The sequence below is a fragment of the Petaurus breviceps genome, unplaced genomic scaffold (assembly GCF_028583685.1).
Source record: "Petaurus breviceps papuanus isolate PSGF00001 unplaced genomic scaffold, PetGlider_PUasm1.0 90823, whole genome shotgun sequence".
In the NCBI taxonomy this organism is placed as follows: domain Eukaryota; kingdom Metazoa; phylum Chordata; class Mammalia; order Diprotodontia; family Petauridae; genus Petaurus; species Petaurus breviceps.
In genome coordinates this window covers 16,760,955-16,784,867 of record NW_027187352.1, presented here as the reverse complement: position 1 = coordinate 16,784,867, position 23,913 = coordinate 16,760,955, and the positions used below count along the sequence as shown (strand labels likewise).

The window sequence follows — 23,913 nt, the reverse complement described above, 5'->3', positions numbered from 1 at the left end:
GTGAAATTAGAAGGTAGTTTGAGATGGGAAGCACAAGCTATTAGGTCAGGTAAGAAATGCTTTCTCTGCCTTCCTGAGGGAAGTGAGGGATTCAAAGAAGGAAGATGAAGAGTGCATTCCAGGCATTCAAGACAGCCAGCACCAAGGCAGAGGCCGGAGATGGAGCATCCCGTATGAGAAAGTGAAAAGTCCAATTTTGTCGGACTGTAGATTATAGGATGGAGGATGAGGTATAAATTCTGAAATTGGAAGCTGGAAAAATACCTTAGGGCGAGGCTGCAGAGGGATTTAAAAGACAAGAAGAGGAGTTTGTGTTTGATCCTAGAGGCAAAGGGGAGCTCATTAAGTGGGGATATGGTATAGTCAGATCTGTGCTTTTGGAAAATCACTTTATCTGGTCAACTGTGATTCCAGGATACAAATGATGAAGAATGTTCCCCACCTCCTAACAGAAAAGTAATGGGCTCACTGTGCAGAACGAGTCAGGGTTTTTTGGACATAGCCAAAGAGGGAATCTGTCGTTTTGTTTTGTTTTACTGTGAATATTTGTTAAAGGGTTTTGTTCTGCTTTGTTGGGGGGTTTTCTCTTCCCTTTGGAGTAAGGAGGAGGGGGATAGGATAGAAAGAAGAAAATATAAATACTTGTTCATTTTAAAAGGGGGGAGTTTAATTGCTGGAAGCTCTGGATTTGGGATTTGAGAGGGACAGATTTAAGTCAGGGGGACAACTAGTTGGCCACTGCCATAGAGGAGATGAGGCCCTCAACTAAAGTGGTAGCTGTGTGAGTAGAAAGGGTTTGGATGCAAGAGATGTTGAGTTAGAAATTAAAATACTTGTCAATTGATTCAGATGTGGGGTGAGAAAGAATAAGGATAATACCAAGGTTCTAAACCAGGGAGTCTGAGAGGATGATAATGTTCTCAACAGAAAAATTTAAGGTCTGTAGAGTAGAAAACTTTGGGGGGATGGGGAAGGAAATAGTGAAGTGTGTTTTGGATATATTGAGTTTGAGATACTTATGGGACATCCATTTTTAAATGTCCAGCAGGGAGTTAGTAGTGTGGGAATGGAATTTAGGAAATGCTAAGGCTGATCTATGAGTTGCCTACCTAGAATAATAGTTAAACTCTTGGGATCTAATGAGATCAGTAAGATAGACTATAAAAGAAGAAGTCTAGGACGTGTTGAGTCATTTTTCATTGTGTCTACCTCATTGTGACTGCAGTTAGGGTTTTCTTGGCAAAAATACTGCAGTGGTTTGCCATTTCCTTCTCCAGACTGTTTTACAGATGAGGAAACTAAGGCAAACAAGGATGTCACTTGCCCAAATGGAGTCTTCCTGACTCCAGTCCCAACATTCTATCTACTATACCACCTAGCTACCTTTCGGTACTTTCAATCCTCCAAAATTAAGGGGCATGATATGGATGGTAAATTAGAAAAGGAGACTGCAACAAAAGCTGTCAGAGAGGTAGAAGCAGAACCAGGAGAGAGTAAGATCACAAAAAATGCAGAGAAGTTTCTGGGAGAAAGTGGTCATTAGTGTCAAATTTAGCAGAAAGATCAAAAAAGATGATAAGAAATGATCATTAGATTTGTCTGCATTTAATGGGAAGATTGACCTTTTTTTTCATTTGATGTGGCTTTGGAATCAGATTATGTAGGTTTGAGTAACAGCTGTTACTTATTACCTGTATAACTTTGAGAGTCACTTTTCCTTTCCAGGTCTCAGTATCCTATAGTGTGAAATGGAGAGGTTGTATTACTTGATTTTAAGAAGCAAATCACAATTTGTGCCCATTTTACAGATGAAAAAAGAAATTGACTCAGGAAAGAAAAGTAACTTCTCTAAGATCGCATTGCTAGTGAATGATAAAGTCAGGAATATAACCCAGATCTTCTAAGCCTAATATTTCCACCACAATAGAATGCCTTCTAGTGCCAGAGAATGAAGCAGTTTAGTTAAAGGAAGGAGCTCTTAGCTAGGGGGAGCTCATAAGAGGTGAGTTCTAGCAACTATAACTCTGTGACCTTGGGCAGTAAGAACCCAGGTTGTCTGACTCCTACATCACTAATCTTTCTTGTCTGTGTGAAGGCATTTAAAGGCCCTTACTCTGTGCCAGGCCCTGTGCTAAGCACCAGAGTAGGTATATTGTAATACTTCAACGAGAAGTTTGAAGGAGGGAAACCAAGCAGCTGAATATTGCAGTACTTTAGACAAGAAGTGATAAGGGCCCATGCTGCAATGGTGGCTATGTGGATGAAGAGAAGGGAATGTATACAAGAGATGTTGTAAAGGTAGAAACAAGATTTAACAGCAGATTGGATATGTCGGCTTGGGGGTGGGGGGAAGTAAAGTGAATGAGTAGAGGTTGAACACCATGTTTCAGGGTTGGATGGGTAGGAAGATGGTGGTACTCTCGACAGTAATGGAGAAGTTGGGAGGAAGCAAGGGTCTAGGTCAGGGGTGGAGAACCTACAGCCTCAAGGCCACATGTGACCTCTAGGTGGCAGGTCCTCCACCCCTGATTTATGGGGAGAGATGAGTTCAGTTTTGTAGAAGCTGAATTTGAGATGCCTATGGTGTAGCCATTTTGAAATGTCTGACGTTTAGTTGTTAATGCAGGGTTTCAGTTAAGGAGAGAGATTAAGATTTGGTATGCTGACTTACTTTGTATATGTATACATAAATAGAGGTACTGATATCTACGTATAGATAGACATTTTGATATAAGTATATCTAGCTACCTAGCTACTAGTAGGTAAAAGTACACAATATGTCTAAAAGCAAAAGACAACCCATGTGGTTTCCTGGACAGTCATGGGTCTAAATAATGCCTTTTTTCCCCACAGTGAGCCACGGAAAGTTGTCCTGCACAAAGGCTCCACAGGGCTGGGCTTTAACATTGTGGGCGGAGAAGATGGAGAAGGTATCTTCGTATCCTTTATTCTAGCTGGAGGACCAGCAGACCTGAGTGGGGAGCTCCAGAGAGGAGACCAGATTCTCTCCGTGAGTATTTGCTTTTAAACCTTTTATCTTCTGGGCCTGACACGATGGGGAAAGTCTCTTTCAATTGTCTGTGAAAGCTTTTTAATTACACAACCAAAGATGATGGAGTTACTTGGGTCCCAGGTGTGCAATGTAGCATAAATGGTGATCAGGTTGTGAAGGAGATGAACCAGAGTTCTAGTGCTTGCTGATCTCAGCTTCCCAGGGTTTTCATCTTTTTCTGGACTTGTAGTAGAATAATTTTGCTTTGGGGAACAGAACTACTCGTTTTCATTCTTTCATTAATTACTGAAAACTATGTTGAGAAGTATTGATCCATCCTGTCCTCCTCTGTACCAAGAGCCTCCTTGTCTCCTGGGTTCTGAAATCAGCTGCACTCCGTCCCTAAGTACTCCTCCCCTCCTAACCCACTTTCTCCTGATGTTTAGTATATAGTGACCCAGTATATTAGCATTGAAAAAGTGCTGAAGACATGTGTTTAAGTCATTTATCACCTATATTGCCTTGGGCAAGTCACTGCCAATCCACTCCATTCCAATAAATGTTTATTAAGTACCTACTATGTTCCAAACCTCTTGCTAAAAAACCACTGGGGATACAATCAGTAAAAAGAAAGGCAGTCCCTGCCCTCAAGGAATTTACAACCTAATGAAGGGAGAAAACATACAAAAGGATACAGGAAAGTGGGGTAAGACGTGGGAGCGGTCTGGGGGGTACCCAGTGTGGAAGCATCTTGTTCAATGGAGTTAAACAATGTTGAACAGCAGATGCAGAGTGAAGTGAGCTAAAATGTCCAGTTTCTGCCATCTGTTAAGGAAGGCATTGGGAGTAGTTTAGTACTTTGCCCTCTGATCAGAGACTAGAGAAGCCTGAGGAGAGTAGCATCAGTCAAGGCTTTAATTAACAGAAGAACCTGTATTTGTTTCCTCATCTGGTAAATGAATACAGTTGGAGCAGATGACCTCTGAGGTCCCCCGAAGCTCTCAATCTATCTAAATGCAAGCATTTCTGTTTCTGTTCTGCCTAGCACCACTTGCTTGATCCTGTGCTAACCCTTTCCCTTTTGTGAACTTCAGTTTCTTTATCTGTAAAAATTAATAGGTTGGATTCAGTGACCTCTGAGGCTCTAAATCTATAATCTTTAATTCTGCCACCATAACTAGGTGCCCAAGCCTGGCATTCACTCCCTTTTCCCCTTCTTACCTTTGTCCGAAAGAGAATGGGGTATAGGGTTTGGAGTCATTGACATGCATTTAGGTCTCTGCTCTGCTATTTACCTGCTTGACCTTGAATAGAATCCCTTTCCTTATAAGAGCCTCAGTTTCTTTGTCAATAAAATTGGAGGGGAGGGAGGGACTAGATGACATCTAAAGAGGTTTACAACTCTAGATATCACATACTGTGGACAAGAGTAGGTTTTCTAGGATTTGCTAATAATGCCAAGGAGAATATTCAAATTCAGAAATGAACCCCCATGATAAGGTGATTTGTTAAAAGAAGCTTCATATTTCATAGTAGAGATCTGGCTCTGTTGTTGGGATGGTCTGGGCTTGAGTCTTCCCCCCAGCACATAATGGTTGTCTGACACTGGGCACATCACTTGATTCCTCAGCATCCCAGGTGACTTTTTAGATTACTGTAATTTCTGATCTGTATTGGTAGAAGGAATTTCTTTAATTAGCTACACTAATGAAATCACTAGATGAGACAAAAAAAAATAACTGCCCAGTCCCAATGATTTTCTAACCTAATTTTTAAGGAAAATTCTTTAGGCTTAGCTTGGACAAAGAAACACTTTGGACCAAGCAGCTGATACTGCTGACTGTGACTTCCTTAGGACTCTAGAAAAAAATGGTATCTTCCTCCCAAGAATACATTTTGCTGAGTTAGGATTGGTCATCCTTTGCAATCTGAATCAAACTATTGGTCCTTTTAACAATTCTAGGCTCTATTGCTGGCCAATCAGAAAACCTCTTGGATTTCAGGGCAGGCTTATGGATGATCTGCTCACATTTTTATTTAATAATTAACTGTACAACTTCCCTTTGGGCAGAGGGAAAAACAAGGACTTTAAAAAAAACACAAAGGTTAAAACAGGGTCTCCATTACCTAAAATGCAGAACACATTCTCCCCACTGAACACATGCATGGAGAAATTACCCTAAAGCTAGCCTTTCCAATCACAAATTATTTTGAAACATATTTTACTTAGACATGGGCCTCAGACTTGCTTCTAGGTAGAGAGAAGTGAATGTGGTTATCACAGGACTTGCCCCTATGAGTTATCAGTTATGTGTTCTTGGAAGTCATTTAACCTCTCTGAGACTCAGTTTCCTCATGTGTAAAAAAGAGTCTGTTGGACTAAATGATCTTTAATGTCCCTTCCAAATCTTATTTCTGTGATTTGAGGGAGAGCCAGACCTTCAACTCTCATCATTTAATTTCCTTAATGCTTCCCAAAATCATATATTCAGACAGAGGGATTGAGGTGTACTATGGCATATTGCAGAGTAATGATATGAAATCTGTATTTGATATTTCCAGAAAAGGAAAAAAAAACAATATTCCATCATTGGTAGAAACCCCAAATGTTGATCTTTTCTGCCTGACAAACAATCATCTTCAAATGCCTATAAATCTCCACTCTCAGTATTGATTTTTGTCTGGAGGGAAATGAAATATCCTGACTCCTGAGAGCTAGAGTCATGTAAAAGCCTCGTGATATGTCATGCTTCCTAATAGTAGCCCTAGACTATTTGTAATACATGGAACTAATTCCCATGGACAGTACTGAGAGCTCCACATGAGGAAAAGAGGTGGTGTTTCTGAGCTAGGCAACAGGAACTTGAAAACCAAGACAGATGAAAAAGTGTTCACAGACCATAACCCTCCCTGAATACAAGTCACCACATCTGGCCCCAAAAAGAACCAGCAGATGGGATTGTGGAAAGAGCATTGAATTTGAACCCTGGTCTCAGAGGATCAGAGATTTAGAGGTAGAAGAAAACCTGGAAGCCACTGAATCCAAACCCCTCATTTTATAGGAAACTAAGGCACAGAGAGGTGAAAGGAGTTTCCCAGGGTGAAGTTTGGATTTGGTCCAAGGGACCTAGAGGATCACATGTGACCTCAACTCCACAGGTTCCTCACCCCTAATAGACAATCAACAGAACAATAAATCAAGCCGATTTCTGAGGTGTAAATAAAGGCAGGCTGAAAATTTATCTATCAGATCTCTAGTTTAAGCTGGCTCCGGCATACCCCTGATTTCTTCCTTTTCCCCACTGCACCTACATTCGACTGACTTTAGGTAAGAAAGACCTATTCTGAATTCTATAACCACCCTGGCATCTTGGAGACCTTAAGAAAGAGCTCAGACCTAAAATGTCTGATGTATAAGATAATTTATCTCAAGGACAAGGTCTAGAGGATGAGAACACCCTCATCAGTGAGTAATTTTTGTTTAATTCACACACAAGCTCTTGAAATTGATGTTAGTATCTGTATGATTTTCTTTTTTCATTTCTCAAAGTACATAGGTCCAGAGGGTAGAACTAGTACTAATGGGAAGAAGCAAATGGAAAATAGATTTTTAATCAATGTAAAGAAGAACTTTCTAATGATCAGAGCTGTATGAAAACAGCCTACCTCATTAGATGATGAAATATTCGAGCAGGAACCAGAATATAACCTCTAAGGAATAAGATAAAGGGGACTGAAGAATTGTTCAATGGATTGTACTAGATGATATCTGAGAACTTGTACCAGTCTGGGATTCTATGATTAGTTCAAATACACATAAAAGTTTTTAGAAAGACATACAGGGGCGGCCAGGTAGCACAGCGAGTATAAGAGCACCGGCTCTAGTGTCGGGATGACCTGGAGATCGAATCCCGGGCTCAGATACTCAGCAGCACACCCAGAAATAACTGGCCATGTAACCTTAAGCAAGTTACTTAACCCTGACTGCTTTAAAAAAAAAAAAAGACATACAGGCTTCCTTCCTCCCTCCTTTCCTTACTTTTTCCTTTCCCTTCTTTTCTTCATTCCCTTTTGTGTCTTCCTTCCCTTCTTCCCCCTTTTTTCTTTCCTTCCTTCCTTCTTCCCTCCATCCTTTATTCTGTCCTTCCCTTTTTTCCCTTTCTCCGTATTCTTTCTTCTCCTTCCTCAGTGTTATTATCTTCCCTATTTTACAGATGAAGACACTAAGACTCAGGATAAATTTCTAAATTCGGTTAAATTGCCCAGAGTCACACAGATGGCAAATATCTAAGACCAGATTTGAACTCAGTACTTCCTGACTCTAGGTCCAGCACTGTATCCACTCTGCCATCTGATTGCCTAGAGAAGAAAAATGTAGTCCTGGCAGAGATAGCAAGACCAAATAAAGGAATTTTTAAGGATAAGAACTTGAATCTCACAGAAACTACATAGGAGAGACTGAACATAGGTGTGGGGAGTAAATATAATTAATCAGTCAAGCAGAATTCATCAACTACATACTGGGCAAGTTCCTGGAAGAATCAGGAAAGATTGACATTGGGGTCAAACTCATCAATTTTGTCCTTGGCCTAGATTCAGGATGACTTATCTTCCTGAGTTCAAATTTGACTTCAGACATTTACTAACTGTGTGACCCTGGGCAAGTCACTTAACCCTGTTTGCCTCAGTTTCCTCATCTGTAAAAGGAGCTGGGGAAGGAAATGGTAAACCACTGCAGTATCTCTGCCAAGAAAACCCCAAATGGGGTCACAAAGAGTCAGACACAATTGAAAATGACTGAACAACAAATATAAATAGAACAATCTACTCTTCTTTCTTACTATTTTCTCATATTTTTGCTTTCTAATTGTATGACCCTAGGCAATATCCTCACCTCTCCCAGCCTCAGTTTCCTCATCTATAAAATGAACTTGATAATAGGACCTTCCCCACAGAGTTGTTGTAAGGATCAAATGAGACAATATTTGTAAAGCTCTTTGCAAAACTGAATTTTCTATCTAAATGCCAGCTGTGTTTTATTATCATTATTATTCTGCTTTTCTATAAGAAGATTAAAAGGAAAGAAAAATCTTTGTCTTTGGGTAGTATATTTAGGATAGAGTATGCCATCTGCTGTTCATACCTGGATTAGACACAGCGCATTCTGCAGATGGGCTTTTCAGCAACATCACTACAGCCATGGTTCCTGAAATCATGACTGATATGGCTCCTGCTTCAGAATTGTGTATGCATTCCTAAAGAGAAAGGAGCCTACTGTGTTCTGCATTCTTGTCCTTGATAACAATTTCCTTATAACTTTCCTTTCTTCTATACCAGAGAGTCAGGGTCAGGGCTGCCTGGATCAGGGAACATGCTTTTAGTAGGTGGGCAGAGAGCATAATTCACTCCGTTCAATGGGCAGTCCTATTGATCAAAGCACTCTCTTCCTCATGCATTTATTCTGTGTGGTGGCTAATAGCAGAGAGAAACAGAAAGGCCTTTCTTCTACCCATTATTATTTGGTCCCGGGTTAGCCTACAAAGGGTTCCAAGAAGGGCAGGGTAACATCAGGTCACTTGGGAAATGTTCATTTTCTTGGTGCTTCTGGGCCACTTGCTTTCTTCATTTTTTAGGAATTTGAAAGAAATGATGCCACTCCCCTAATCTTGAGGTTCCCATTGTACCCTTGCAGATGTACCTCTAAATACTTGATGAACTGTTTCCCAAGAGAAATTTGTAGAGATACAGATAATCCATAAGAAGAGATATGCAGCAGCTGTTTAATAGGTAGGCACAACTGGTACTTGGATAAACAATGCTAATTTCAATTTAATTTACCTAAGGAATTTAGGAAAACTGAGAATGTCTACTACAAAGCTGCTTGCAGCCAGGACTACAAGATTACTTTACCCTTTATACTTCTTGAAGAAATTATATTCATATCTTTTGTTTTCACATCACCTACATTTCTCAATGGACAGCCAGGTGGTGCAGCAGATAAGAGTACTGGGTCTAAAATAAGGAAGACTCATCTTTCCAAGTTCAAATCCAGCCTCAGACACTTACTAGCTGTGTGACCCTGGGAAAGTCACTTCATCCTGTTTGCCTCAGTTTCCTCATTTTTTAAGATGAACTGGAGAAGGAAATGGCAAACCTCTCCAGCATCTCTGCAAAGAAAACCCCAAATGGGGTCATGAAGAGTTGGACATGACTGAAACACTTGAAGAGCAACAATATTTCCCAATAAACCTCTCTCGGTGCCCCAGTTTGTTAAGATTCATTGATGTACACCAGAGCCCTAGCTGGTAGGAATAAACTACTCCTCAGAGTAAAAGTCTGTGGACTGGTCATAGCATAGTCTGATTCCTCCTGCTGTATCCACTACCTTTGTAACTGATACCTTAATAATCAAGTCATTCTTCACAATGACAAAAATTTAAAGAGGGGAAAGAGAGAAATTCAGTAAAATTAATGCTTCAAAAATATTTGACCTCATACACAGTGTTCCACACGCATCGTCCCCCACCTGTTACCTCTCTACTCTTAATGTAAAATAGGGATTTTAACACTTGTCCTTCCTCCCTTTACAAACCATAAAGCCTTTTTTTCATTATTTCTACAATGGCACCAACAGTAAGACTTGACATTATGTTTATTTTCCCTTCCCCTCTGTGACAAAGTAGATAGCAAACAGTCAGGAAATTATAGATTTTGAGCTGGAAGGGACCTTAGAAGCTATTTGTTAACCCCCTTACCCCACTCTTATTTTACTGAGTGAACTGATATCCAGAGAGATTAAGTCACTAACCCAAAGTCACATGGATAGTAAGTGTCAGAGGCAATATTTGAATCCAGATCCCTTAGCAACTAAGCCAGCAATCTTTTGCTTCCTCTTCACCACTACAACCAGTATAAAAAGGAAAGCTATGAAGAAGTTGAGAGTGCTGAGGACCAGGCTCTGATCTCTGCTCTGATACCGTGTTTCCCCGATAATAAGACCTATCCTGAAAATAAGCCCTCGCCTTACTGTGTAAGATTCCTCTAAAATAAGCCCTCCCCTGAAAATAAGCCCTATTGAGATTGCTATTGTAGTGAAGGTGATCCCCTGCGCTACACGCTACATTACGGTACCCTCTGTATGCACCGTCCCCCCCCCCTCCGTGAAACGCATGCCGCACTCCGAGCTGCATCCAATCAGAGCTGCAGCAGTGAGCGTGTCATCCTGTTCTTCCCCAGTGATTTGCTTGCTGGCGCCATTGAGAGCAGTGCCGCGGAGGAGAGCTGAGGCAGGACAACATAAGCCCTCCCCTGAAAATAAGCCCTCTGGTGTTTTTCTTTCCAAAAAAAATAATAAGACAGTGTCTTATTATTGGGGAAACACGGTAGTTGCTAGTTCTATGACCTTATACAATTCACTTAATCTCTATGGGATTCCTTTTCCTTATCTGTTAAAAAAAAAAAAAGATTTACTAAATGGTTCCTTCCAGTTTCAAATCTTCTAATACTTAAAATCCCATCATCAGTGATTTATTCCTATTGTTTAAGTTTTAGACTCTATTAAGATGCAATACTCTCTGATGAGGGAACACAATAATAGTAGTTATAATATAATAGCTAGTTATATAGTGCTTTAAGGTTTGCAAAGTGTTTCACATATATTATCTCCTTTGAGACTCACGATAACCCCAGGATGTAGGTGCTATTATTTTCTACCATTTTAAAGGTGAGGAAACTGGGGCAAAAAGAAGTTAACTGACTTGCCTAGAGTCACATAACTAGCAAATATCTGAGACTGGATTTGAACTCGGATCTTCCTGATTCTAATCCAGTGCTCTATCCAATGCATGATCTAATTAGTAACTGCAGCATATTTAAAAGAAGTCTTGAGTGGCAAAAAGCGACTAGCTAATGCTAGCATGGGGTGGAAGACTAGCTAATGCTAGCATGGGGTGGAAGAATAACTGATACAAGTGAATTGGTCAATCAATCAATCAATCAATTTATTTATATTGCTTTTTGGAGGACAATTGGGGTTAAGTGACTTGCCCATGGTCACACGGCTAGTTTTTTTGTGTGTTAAGTGTCTGAGGCCGGATTTGAACTCAGGTCCTCCTGACTCCAGGGTCAGTGCTCTATTCAGTCAATCAGTTTATTAATTGTCTGGCATGAGCCTGACGTTGTGTTAAGTAAGTACAGATGCCCTTGTGGGAATTGCAACAGCATCCCAAGACAGTCACTTTAGCCTCTGGGTATTAGACGAGCTCTCTGGGGCTTTCAGTGATGTCTTCTAGGTTTAAGAGAATGTTCTGTGATCATCTCATGCTTGTCTGTGTCCTTTGGGGAAGGAGCCATTGAAGGGCCATTTATCTTGTTTGTAAGGGTCTACAGAGACAAGAAGACAGAGAGCCAGACAGTGACAGTATCAGGAGAATCAGACCATGATACCGCCACTGCCTTTGGCCTCAGCTTTTTGCTCTGTCTGAAAATTCCAACCAAGACCTGTTCCCTGAAGGGTTCTGTTTTCTAGATATTTGGGCTCTGGCATATATCAATGAATCCATGGCCTTTTTCCTATAGAAATTATTTCCTGAATCCTTCAACTGCCAGAATCCTCACCCCCCCCCAAACTACCTTGTATTAATTCTCTATAGTATATACATATATCTGTGTATGTATATATGTATGTGTGTATATGCTATAGCATGTATGTGCATGTACACCTATGTGCATATACACATACATGTATGTGTGTGTATATATATATGCTTGTTGTCTCCTCCATTAGAATGTAAGTCTCTTACAAGTAAGCATTGCTCCATTCATTTTCCTTATATCCCCAACACTTACCACGGTGCCTTGTACACTTAAACACTTAATAAATGATTTTAGCACTTAATAAATGTGTGTTGATTGATTGATTAACCACTGTTGGTATTCCTTCCATCAGCACAGATTGCAACCCATCCATGTCTCTTTGTTCTGTGTGGTTCTTTTTTATCTTTTAATTTATTTTATTTTTCCATTAATATACATTTCTTTTCTCTCCTTCCCACCATCCCATTTAAAAGAAAAAAAAATCCTTTGTAACAAATATGTACAGTCAAGCAAAACAAATTCCCATATTATCCATATCCCAAAATGTATGTCATTATCAGTAAAGCCTCTAGAGAATATCTCTCTGCCTAACATGCCGGATGGCTCCCAATCTTGGCCTTTTAGTATTTCCTAGGTACCTGTACAACATGTGGGCTGCCCATCTGTTACCATTTGCTCATGTACACATTCTTGATGACAGCTTGTACAAAACCTTCTCCTACACATGTCACTGATGGGAAAGGACTGCAGCTTTCTTACTCCTACACCATGTGGCTTTTAATTTTCCTTTAGGCCTCTTGAAATTTTGATTCTTTAAGAAATGAAATGTCTTAACATTCAAAGTCATATACCACCAGTAGAAAAATATTGATGTTAAAAAGATGAATTTCAACACCAGGAAACCATTTAGGATTATTGGAAATTGTACATAGTTTCTAATGTGCAATCAAGACTGTGAGAGTTAAAAAGATGAATTTCAACACCAGGAAACCATTTAGGATTATTGGAAATTGTACATAGTTTCTAATGTGCAATCAAGACTGTGAGACCAACTCACAGTTCATTTGTGATGCCTATATAAAGATAGGTAGAGAAATAAATACATGTGTACTACATGTTTAGACACATGCATGCATATATTATGTTGTTCCATCATTTCAGTCATGTATGACTTCATGACCACATTTGTGGATTTCCTGGCAAGGGTAGTGGAGTGGTTTGCCTTTTCATTCCCTACCTCATTTTACAGATAAGGAACTGAGGTAAATAGGGTTAAGTGACTTGCCCGGGATCCCACAACTTGTAAATGTCCAAGGCCAGATTTGAACTCATGAACATGAGTTTTCCTGATTCCAATTCCTTCCCATTACTCTATCCATTGTACCATCTAGTTGCCCTTAGATTCTTTCTCTTTCTCTCTCTATTTCCCTCTCTCTCTCTCTCTCTCTCTATATATATATATATATATATATATGTATATATATACACACACACGCATATATATACATATATGCATGTGTGTATATGTATGTGTGTGTATCAATAAATTTATTCAATGGACTTTCCATTTAATTGCATGACATAACCTAAAAAAACTCTATTCATCATCAGTTTGGTTTTCCTGAGTGGATTACTAATTTGCTTTGAAGTGAATACAATTCTAATTGGGAAAGCCCTATAATGTTATAGGATTTGATTTAAATAGCAATGTCATCAGAAAAAAAGATATATGTAGGGAACATGTCCAGCTCCAAGCAATTCTTGCATTTGGACTTTATTCAAGGCATTATTTGTGCCAAAGATTAAAACCTTGGATGGGCAAATGACTCCCCCTTTTATGCTGTACTTGCTATTGATGCTGCAGAACACCAAAGACATTTATCTCTGTCACTGTATCTATGAATAATTCTTACATACTCTTTAACACATGCATGGAAGAAAGAGCCTTTAATGTTCTGTTTTGCTCAACTGAATCAAATATTCTTGTATTCAAAAGACCATAAACAAAGTAAGATTTTATTTTTTCTATACCTCTCACTCAGTTGAGTGACTACAAAGATATGGTCTATACACTAAAATAATAGTCTGCAAAAACCTTCCTCTTCCCTTCTCATATTTTAATCAGGAATCACCATAATAGATACATGTACCTATGTCATTCAGTCAGTCAGCAAGAGTTTATTAAGTGCCCACTATTTACTAAGAGCTGTGCTATCTCCTGGGGAAACAAAGGGGGGAAAATGGTTCCTTCCCATAGGGAGCTCCCATCTTTTTTTAGGCTAGATCTCCTTATCTCAGGTGGTTTGGAAGTGCTTCTCATGGCTCAGTCGCACTCTGATTGGCGTGGAAGCTTTGTCCTATTCAATTTCTGACATGGGCCACTTTGCCCTTCTCTGGGTAACCTGGTGGCCCTCCACTCCTGAGAACTTACTACATTAATGCTACACTTAGTGTGGATACCTGTTCAGCTTAGTCCATTGTCTCTCAGAACTCTTGAGCCTCAAGAGATCCACCAGCCTCAGCCTCCCATTGTGGCTATTAGAGGTATTTCCACATTCTACACGAGGAGACAAGATGCAAACTACTACCTACATACAAGGTACATACAGTATAAATGGAAGATAATCACAAAGGGCAGGAACTAGCAGTGGTGGGATGTGGGGGAAGCCAGAAAAGGCCTATATTATTCTCACAAACATTTTATAGTGATGACATCACAGTTGTCTTTTTTTAGAGCAATATGGTGATGTTTTCCAATCCAACTTATCAGACAATAGTTAAGCACCGACTGTATGCAAGACACTGAGTGAGGATACAAAGACACATACAAACAATCCCTGCCCTCAAGGAGCTTACTCTTTCAGGGTATATAAGGAATCCAAGACATAAAATTGCGAAGGGAAAGAGCATGATCAAAGCACATCAGGAAAAGTTTCTTTCAGACGTGGAACATGAAGAAAGGAAATCCTTGAAGAAAGCTAGAGATCTTAGAGGCAGAGATGAGGAAGGAGTAAATTCTAGGAATAAGGAAATAACCTCTGCAAAAGCATGGAGGAGGGAGACAATGATAAATTCGAGAAACAATAAGTGGACTAAGTTTGCTGGAATGTAAAGTGTGTTCAGAATAACCAAGGGCAGTAAGTCTAGAAAGATAGTCTGGAACCAGATTGTAAAGGACTTGAAAGCTGAGAAGTTGTGTCTTTTATTCTAATGACAGAGGAAGTGGACAGCGGTTCTTAATCCTGAAAGTGGCATGGCCAAAACTGCATTTTCAGAAAATCACTTTGGTAATTGTATATAGAAGGAATTCAAAAGGAATGACACTGGAAGCTAGGAACCCAATTAGGAAGCTGTTTCAGTAGTCTAGACAAGAAATGATGAATGTGGTAAAAGTACAATAGGAGAGAAAGGGATGAATGAAAGAGGCACTTTGGAGATAGAATCAATATGTCTTAGCAATGAATTGTGACTCCAAGGTTGTTTTAATCTGAGTGACTAGAAGGGTGGTAGTGCTCTCAACAGAAACAGAGTAGTTTGGAGGAGGGGTACATTTGCAAGGGGAGACATTTAGTTCTCTTTAGGACGTGCTGAGTTGGAGATACCTAGGGAAAATGACTTTGGAGATGGCCAAAGATAGTTGGTGATTTGGGTGTGAATTTTAGGAGAAATAGATGGGCTGGATAAATAGAGTTGAGAGTCACTTTTATAGAGTTGATTCTTGAGTCCATGGAAAAAATCCCAAGACAAATCGCCCCCCAAAAAAATCCCAAGACAAATCCTTGGGTGACATTCCTCATGAGGGAGGAGCACATGAGTGATAATGTAACAATGGAGACTTGCAATAAGTAGTCAGAAAAATTAAAGAACTAGGAGGGAGCAGCATCTGGAAAAAAACAAAAAAGGAGAGAGTATCCTAAAAGAGGGAGTGGTTAATAGTATCAAATGCTACAGAGAGGTCAAGATGGAGAATGACTGAGAAAAGGCCATGTGTGATTAAGAAATCATTGATAACCTTAGAGATAGAAATTTCATTTGAGTCAGAAACCAGGTAGGAAGCCTATATATATATATATATATATTTATATACACACATGGTATATATAAATATTCACATGCATATAAATGTATAGTATCCTTTTCCATTCCATTCTCTCTCCTTGAATTGTTGAATATCAGCCCCAAATACTTCCACAACTGTGTTACGTCTAGAACAAATCTCCTTGTTGGTCAAGTCCAACTACTCTCTTTGACTTCATTTTCCTTGGTGTCATTTCAACTTCCTGGGTACTAAGCTATTAGAAATGTAGAGAATTAAACATCATTGAAGAGAAAAAGAGATTGTTGTCACTGGCAGATTTGTTCTCTTTCACACCTTTCTTTGACCTCCTCCCAGTTCCATACTCTCAGACTGATCTGGCTAAGTTGGGTCTCAGACCAAGCTTTCTATAGGCTTGTTTTCCCCTCAAGTGATTTTGCCCATTTTATGAGACAACATCTCTCATAACATTTCATCCTTCTCTTCCATGACATGCTCTTAAATATACAAGGAAACCTTAATTCACAGTGTAGAATCTGTGAAGCATCTTTCTACATTTCAACTGTGTGTTATTTATAAAAATAATTACAATAGCTTCTATTTATGCTTCAAGATTTGCTAAGCACTTCACATTTGATCTTCTCAAGAACCTTGGGAGGTAGTTGCTATTATTAGCCCATTTTGCAGATGAAGGAATTGAAGCAAAGAGAGTATAAGTGACTTGCCCAGGGTCACACAGCTAGTAAGTTTCTGAGGTGGAATTCAGACTCTCGAGTCCCATGTCTTACACACTCTCCATTGCACCACATATTTCCCTCTTGTATTTGGCACAAGACCAACTACCTAACAAGGAATTTCTACTCAGTTCCTTTATGTCCATGTGTGACCTGTACTCAATCAATCAGTACATACTTTTTTAATGGTTTATCTGTGCCAACCCTTCAGCGAGGCACCAAAGCATACTGAATCGACAAGCTTGGGGCCATGACTATTTTTGTCATTTTTCGCCATTCCCTATTGATTGTTTCATGGTGGTTGTTTTTTCTATTTTTATTATTATATTCATTGTGCTGTTGGTTGATTGATTTCATCCAAGCATATGCCTGCCTAGAGAATTTTTGACCTGCGCTTAAAATGATCCTTAAAAGACCAAGGAAATATTTTTGTCCTAAAGTATCTGATCTCCAGACAGGCAGTGCTATGCAAAGTTTTTAGAATAAACTGAAGGACACAAGGGCCTGTTTTAAAAAAATTACCGTACCAGTAAAAATCAACTATCTTCCTCCTCATGTGGGCTTTCAAATGACAATTGCAATTATTTTGCACGCGCTAGACCACTGAAGGAGTATAAACTGTCTCTCTTCGGCTCAATAGTATGAAAGTTATTGCCAAATTATTCTCAGAGAATTTCCCTCAGGTGGTCATAATGTAATACACCACAAGTTATTGAGACACAAATAACTGCAGCCAGCCCAGCTCTGCACATTTTAGTTAAATGGAAAACAGGGACCTGCAGTAGCCATTTAAACAAATTATTAGCTCTCGACAATATTGCAGATTTGGGGCCTTATTTCATTAATGTCAGTAAGAACAAAATTGTAATATTAGAGTTGACAGGGACCATAGAAATCACCTTGTCTGAAACCGTCATTCTATAAATGAAGAAACTGAGTCCCAAAAGGGGTACATGAGTTGCTTAACTAATTAGTGGAAGAGTTGAGACTCGAATCCCCAAATCTTGTGACTCCCATTCACTACCCTGGCTATTCCTTGAAGAAAATATTGGCCAAACTGATCGACTTCTGCAACATACATGACAAGCAGTTGCCCTGCCTTTGCTTAGAGACCTTTAAGTGGAAGGAATTCAATTAGTTCTCATTATCCCCAAAAGGCAACCCTAGGAACATTGCATGAAAGTTGCAAAGATATAGATTTAGGCTTGATATCAGGAAACTATTCCTAACAAGAATAATCTAAAAGTGAAACAGGCTGCCTCGGGAGGCCACACACTTCCTTTCTTTTCTAATCACAGGCCTGGACCTGCTATTTGCTGCTGGTCACAGAAATTCTCTGTGGAAATAAACTAACAAGAACTACAAAGACTGGGAATATCATTTCCAAAAAGTATGGAGGGCAGGTTGTATTTAGTAGTAACCAGTGGAGAATGAGTGATAGATAGTCCATCTAATTACACCATTTGGGAGTCTGAAGAGTCCTCAAGGTCACCTAGGATAGAAGTGCTAATTTGTCGGATTTAAGGGTTATATCTCAAACCCAGGTCAAAAATGCTCTCGTCATGTGTTTAGACACAACCAGTCAATCAGCAGCACCACGACTAAAGCAACAGAAGTGGAAAGATCAACTACCACAAAGTAAGGGGGAACAAGTTGGCCTACTGAGTTGGCGCCATTTCACTTTGAGATCACTGTTACAAATATTTTCCTGCCATCAAACCTAATTTTATATCTGCAACTTCCTTGCATTGCTTCTAGCTCTGCCTTTTGGGAATGATTAAAGTCCTCAGTATCTGAAAGTAACCTTTATCTCCTTTCCTAAATCTTCTATTCTTTAAAATTAAGCACAGGATCATTGGTTCACAAATTCTGAGTTAGAAAGGAACAGAAAGAACCAGTGAATCCAAATGACTCACTTTACAGATGAAAAAACTGAGGCTAAGAAAGGTTAAGGGACTTGCCAACTATCATAAAGCTAATATGTGTCAGAGGTAAAATTTAAACCCGAGTCTTCCTGACCTGGTGACACAATGAATAGAGTTTCAGTCTTGGAGTAAGAAAAATTTATCCTCCTGAATCCACATCTGGTCTCAGACACTAGCTGTCTGAGCCTGAGCAAATTATTTAACTCTGTTTGCCTCAGTTTCCTCATCTGAAAAATGAGCTAAAGAAAGGAGTGGCGAACCATTCTAGTATCTTAGCCAAGAAAACCCCCATTGGGGATTATGAAGAGTCGGATATGACGGAAACAACTGAACAACTTCCTGACTCCAAGTCTATCATGAATTCCAGGCCCAATTCTGTCAACAGATGTTCAAAGGACATGAACTTGAGAACATTTACTATCCTGATTTCCCTCTACTGAATACCCTCCAGATTTTAAATGGGACACATAGAACTAAATACAATATCCAGGTGTGATGTGGACAGGACAGAGTAGAAAGAGGCTCTCACATTCTTATTCTTGGACAGTATAAATCTCTTAATGCATGGACAAATAAAAGACATTTGTTAAGCATAAACATAAATTAGGCCAAAACCCCATAAAAGAAACAGTAACTATTAAACATTTGTGATTACTATGTGCCAAGCACTGTGCCAAGCTCTGGGGATACAAGCACAAAAGTAAGAGTGAAGAATGGTGTCCAGGGACAAGAGCTCTGCTCTGCAAAGTCACAAAGATGGTGAATAGAACTATATGGCAACCAATTGACGGACACTTTCCAGAGGCAATGGTGGTGCTGATGTGATTCTCAGAACAAAAGGCAAACTATAGGGTAGCAAAGGTGGTTGCTGAGCTCCTCTAAGACATATCTGGTGATCTAGTTGGTAGGGTGGAAAACGTCCAGGTTGAAAATGAGTTTGCATGGTCCCATGGAGTGAGTAGTCAAATGCTCCGTGGGACCTCAGGAGCTCCTCCCAAGGACAGTCTCTGCAGGACCTGTTTGGCAGATAGAGTGGAGGTGAAAGGCTGGCTTAAGTTGTATTCATTTTCTGGATTGACTTATCATGCTGTTGACTCATTTTGAGCTTTCAATCTACAAAAATCTCCCAATTTTTTTTCAGATGAACTAGAGTACTAATCTAGCCCATATCTATTCATCTTTTCTGTAAGAATAGCACAAAAGATTTTACTAAATGCTGTGTTAAAAAATCTAAGGATAATAAATATTAGCATTTATACAGTTTTAATGTTTACAAATATTATCTCATTTTATCCACCCAACATCCCTGTAAACTAGGTACTATTTGGTATCCCCATTCCACAGATGAAGAAACTAAAGCTGAGAGGGGTTAACTGACTCACACAGGGTCACACAGCCAGTTTGATGCAGAATTCTAATTTAGGTCTTCTTGACTTTAATGGAAGTGTTGTGCCATACAGCTACAGAAGAAAGTAGTATCCATGGTATTCCCTTGATCTCATTAGTCTAATAACTGTGTCTGGAAAAAAAAAAAAGGAAATAAGGCTAGTCTGGCAGGACCTGTTTTGGATGAAGACCTTTTGTTATCAGTACTCCCTTTTTTAGATCTAACCACCTCTTTAATAATATGTTCCAGAATTTTGCAGGAATCACTGGGTAGCAGCTACCACCACTATTAGCCATTTTCTGTGTGTCCTTTTTGGACAAAGATCTTCCCAGAGAAAATGTAAGCAAGACAGGGCAGCTTGGTGGCACAGTGAATAGAGCATTGTCCCTTGAGTCATGAGGACCTGAGTTCAAATCTGGCCTCAGACACTTAACATTTACTAGGAGTGTGACCTTGAGCAAATCACTTAACCCCAATTGCCCTGCCCTCCCCTTCCAAAAAGGAAAAAAAAAGGAAGCAAAATCAGCATTGAGTATCTGTGCATTGTAAAGCACTTTAAGAACATTGATCCATCACATAAATGCTAGCTATTCTTTTTTGGCCTAGCTGTTATCTCATTTGATCCTCATTTTACAGATAAGGAAACTGAGACAGAAAGAGATTAAGTGATTTGCTAGGTATAATAGCTAAGACACAACCTCTTTTTTTCTCAGTTTCATTATCTGTAAAATGGGGATAATAATGGTATCCATGTTTCATGGCTGTAAAGAGTCAGGAAAACCTGAGTTCATACCTGGCTTCAGGTACTTCCTACCTGTATGACTCTAGGCAAGTAATGTAACCTCTTCCTGCCTCAGTTTCCTTATCTATAAAATGAAGATAATAATAGCAATTATATTCCATGGTTGTTGTGAGGGTAAAATGAGATAATATTTGTAAAGCATTAAAGACATTAAAACATTCTATAAACGCTAATTTTTTTTTTTTGGCAGCTAGCTTGTACAATGGTTAGAACACTGGCTCCATCGTCAGGAAGATCTGAGTTCAAATTTGCACTCAAACAAATGATATACTTAATGAATAAATATATGCAACAATAATACATATGTAATAAACAAACAATATATATGTGTTTCACAAACTTTAAAGTTATACATATGTATATGTGTATATGCATACGTTTATGTGTTTATTTGTATGTTTACATGTATATACATCTTTATTCTAGCTATAAATATTATTTCTAAGCAATGGTAATATCCCTTGTTTCATCCTCCTTTTTTCCCTAATATACTTTTTTTTTAAATAATTTTCTGTATCCTTAGCTTTTCTCACCAGAAGCAACTCACTCCCGGCTTTGTTTTTATGGAAGGAAGTAGCAAGTGGAAGAAGAGGTGACCTCAGAGTCACTAAGACCTGCCTGGATTCAGGGGCTGCTTTCTGGCACACCCTGGTTATGTGAGCCTGAGCATAGTCAATGCCCCATGCAACTTCTTACTTTGTTTTGTTTTGTTTTTGTTTTAGGAACTCAGGTCCTCCTGCCTTCAGGGCTGGTGTGCCTCCTAGGTGTCCTCCCTCCTCCCATCCTTGCAACTCTTTAAAGAAGTTGCAGAACACTTGTCAATCTACATTTTTAGAGGAAGTTTCCTTACCAGGATTCTTCCACTCCAGTGAAATCAGAGTTTTGAACTAGAAAAACAAAAAGCCAAACAAAACAAACAAACAAATCACTCTTAAATGCTTTTGTATTTTCCCTTCTTTGGGCATCAAAGATCAAAGATGGCTAAGAAATTTCTTGTATGTTCTCATCTGTCTCTTTATATAACTTAGGTTATTTTCCTCCTTGACAAAATTGTAACTCTTCATTCTTGAGAACTTCTCATCTTTCTCCAAATCCCTACTGGCATCTCCCTAGAGAATTTCAAACTATGGGGTCCTACCAATCTTTTCTCTGAATTCTTTGAAATGTGCTTTTCCCAAATCTGTTATATTTTTTAAATGAGCAGTTACATTTTTGCTTCTGCCTCTCTTGTTTTCTACCCAAATTCTCTCAACCTCAGTTAGTGTCTCTGTCTCTGTCTCTCTCTGTCTCTGTCTGTCTCTCTGTATCTTTGTATCTCTATCTCTCTCTGTCTTTCTCTCTGTTTCTCTATCTCTCTCTGTCTCTGTCTCTATCTCTGTCTCTCTGTGTCTCTGTTTGTATGGGTATCTATCTGTTTATTTGTCTGTCCCTCCCTCTCTTTCATTTTGCTTCCTGGATTTCCTCAACATAAGTATATCTTCTTAATAATGAAGCCCCTCTCTTTTAAAGAAAGAGAAAAATAACCTATTTCGTCCCTTTGGAATAAGGTATATTCTCCCAGAGCCATAGTCTAGTCGTGGGTCTTGTGCCCATCAAGTCTTAGTGATATCTTTTGATCAGTCACATTTTGTTGGGAGAATCCAGTAGAACAAAGATGGGAAAACACTTTGTCACCTTTCCACCCAGCAAGGCATCACAATGATCAATTCCTTGTCTAGGCAGTAGAATTGCTCAGCCTAAAACATTCTGTTTTAATTGTCAGATGTTCATTCCATGGTTTTTGTCCTCTTTGTTAACATATCAAATTCACCTCTTCTGTAACCCATTCTTTCTGCCTTTGCTCCTAGACATGAATAAGTGGATCGGGATTCAAATCCCAGCGCTGCTACTTGTCAATTATATGACTTTGGGAAGGTCACTTTCCATTCTTTGGCCTTACTTTTCTTACATAGAAAATGAGACAATAGGACCAGTTAATGGATATAATCCCTTCCACATCTAAGTGCTATGAATGACCAAGTGAATTAACAAACATTCAAATCCAGTTTCAACAAGAGGAGCCATCTCCCCAAAGTCCACAAGGTGGCAGCAAAGGATAGTCATAATGACTGAGACTGTGCCTGCCTTGGATTCTTCCTGCTGGGCTCTAAATATACAATCTGGGCAGAATTTAAATAAATTAAGTTCACAAATAGACCCGATGTTATTATACAAGAGGGGAGGGGATTTTACTTCAGAGTATGTTGTTAAAACTTAGCAGAATACGACCAACAATCCAAATATAACTCCAGAAATAAACCATTTTTTAAAAATATACAGGAAAAGTAAATAGAGGGAGAGCAGCAGTATATATTTAAAATGATAAATTCTTGTTGCATTATATAGAAGTTTCTGTGTGTATATGAACATACACAGACCCAGACACTCTCTCTTTCTTTCTCTCTTTCTCTCTCTCTACACACACACACACACATATATATATAATATGTATATATACACATACATATGTATATATGCATGTATAGTGTGTGTGTTTAATATTCATTAAAAGCAGAGAGGCAATTTCAGGATCTGTACTTATTACTTTCTTTCCTGTGAAAGGTTCATTTTAAAAACTGAATACTTCAAGGGGGTGAAAAGCCTGAGGTGCTGAAAGCCAGCACTGCTCCCAAAAGATACAAGTGGAAAATTCTACTGAGGTAAGGAACCTACAGCCCCCACATGTGACCTTCTAGGTCCTTGGATGAAGCCTTTTGACTGAGTCCAAGTTTTACAGAACAAATCCTTTTATTAAGGGTATTTGTTCTCTGAAGTTTAGATTCAGTCAAAGGGCTGCACTTGAGGACCTACCCCTGTAGCACATCTGGAATACCAAGCAAGTCTATGAGTCTAACTGATTGAAGGAGCCAAGAGTTAACTTTAAATGTGGTTTAATAGCTTATAAATTCTTCATATTTCCTGTGTACATAATTTATTTAAAATCTCTGAGTCCTGATAATTCCTAGATTAAAGTGAACCTAGTCTGGGTTGATAAATGAGGTGCTTGTTACCACCGAATGAACATTTGACAACTAGAACAGAATGTGATAGATAACCTAGGTTGAGCAGTTCTACTGTCTAGATAAGGAATTGATCATCATGATCCCTTCTTGGTTGGTAAGAATGCAAAGAGCTTTCCCATCTCTAATCTACTGGTTCCTCCCAAGGAACTGTGAAGTTACTTTATGCAGGTATTATTCTCATCATCAGACTCTGGATCAGAAATTTAGAACCGGAAGTGACCTTGGTAACTAATCCAGCCTCATCATCTTACAGATCAGGAAACTGAGGACCTTAGAAGTCAAGTTGTCTGCATAAGGGCCAAGCAAGTAGTAAGTGACAGAAATAGGATTTAAACCCAAGACTTCTGACTCCAAATTTGGCATTCTTTCCACTCTTCCAA

The 23,913-nt window shown here is 39.1% G+C and overlaps 1 protein-coding gene across 23 annotated transcripts in view; it reads left to right on the top strand.

Annotated features, from left to right (window-relative positions):
• The window catches only part of DLG2 (discs large MAGUK scaffold protein 2), a 2,470,643-nt gene that overhangs the window by 1,944,459 nt on the left and 502,271 nt on the right, over positions 1–23,913 (top strand). For all 23 annotated transcript variants that reach the window (XM_069070968.1, XM_069070969.1, XM_069070964.1 and 20 more), the window contains one exon: positions 2,854–3,010. In XM_069070968.1, the coding sequence (XP_068927069.1) occupies positions 2,854–3,010 (157 nt within the window). The remainder of the gene's footprint in view (positions 1–2,853; positions 3,011–23,913) is intronic.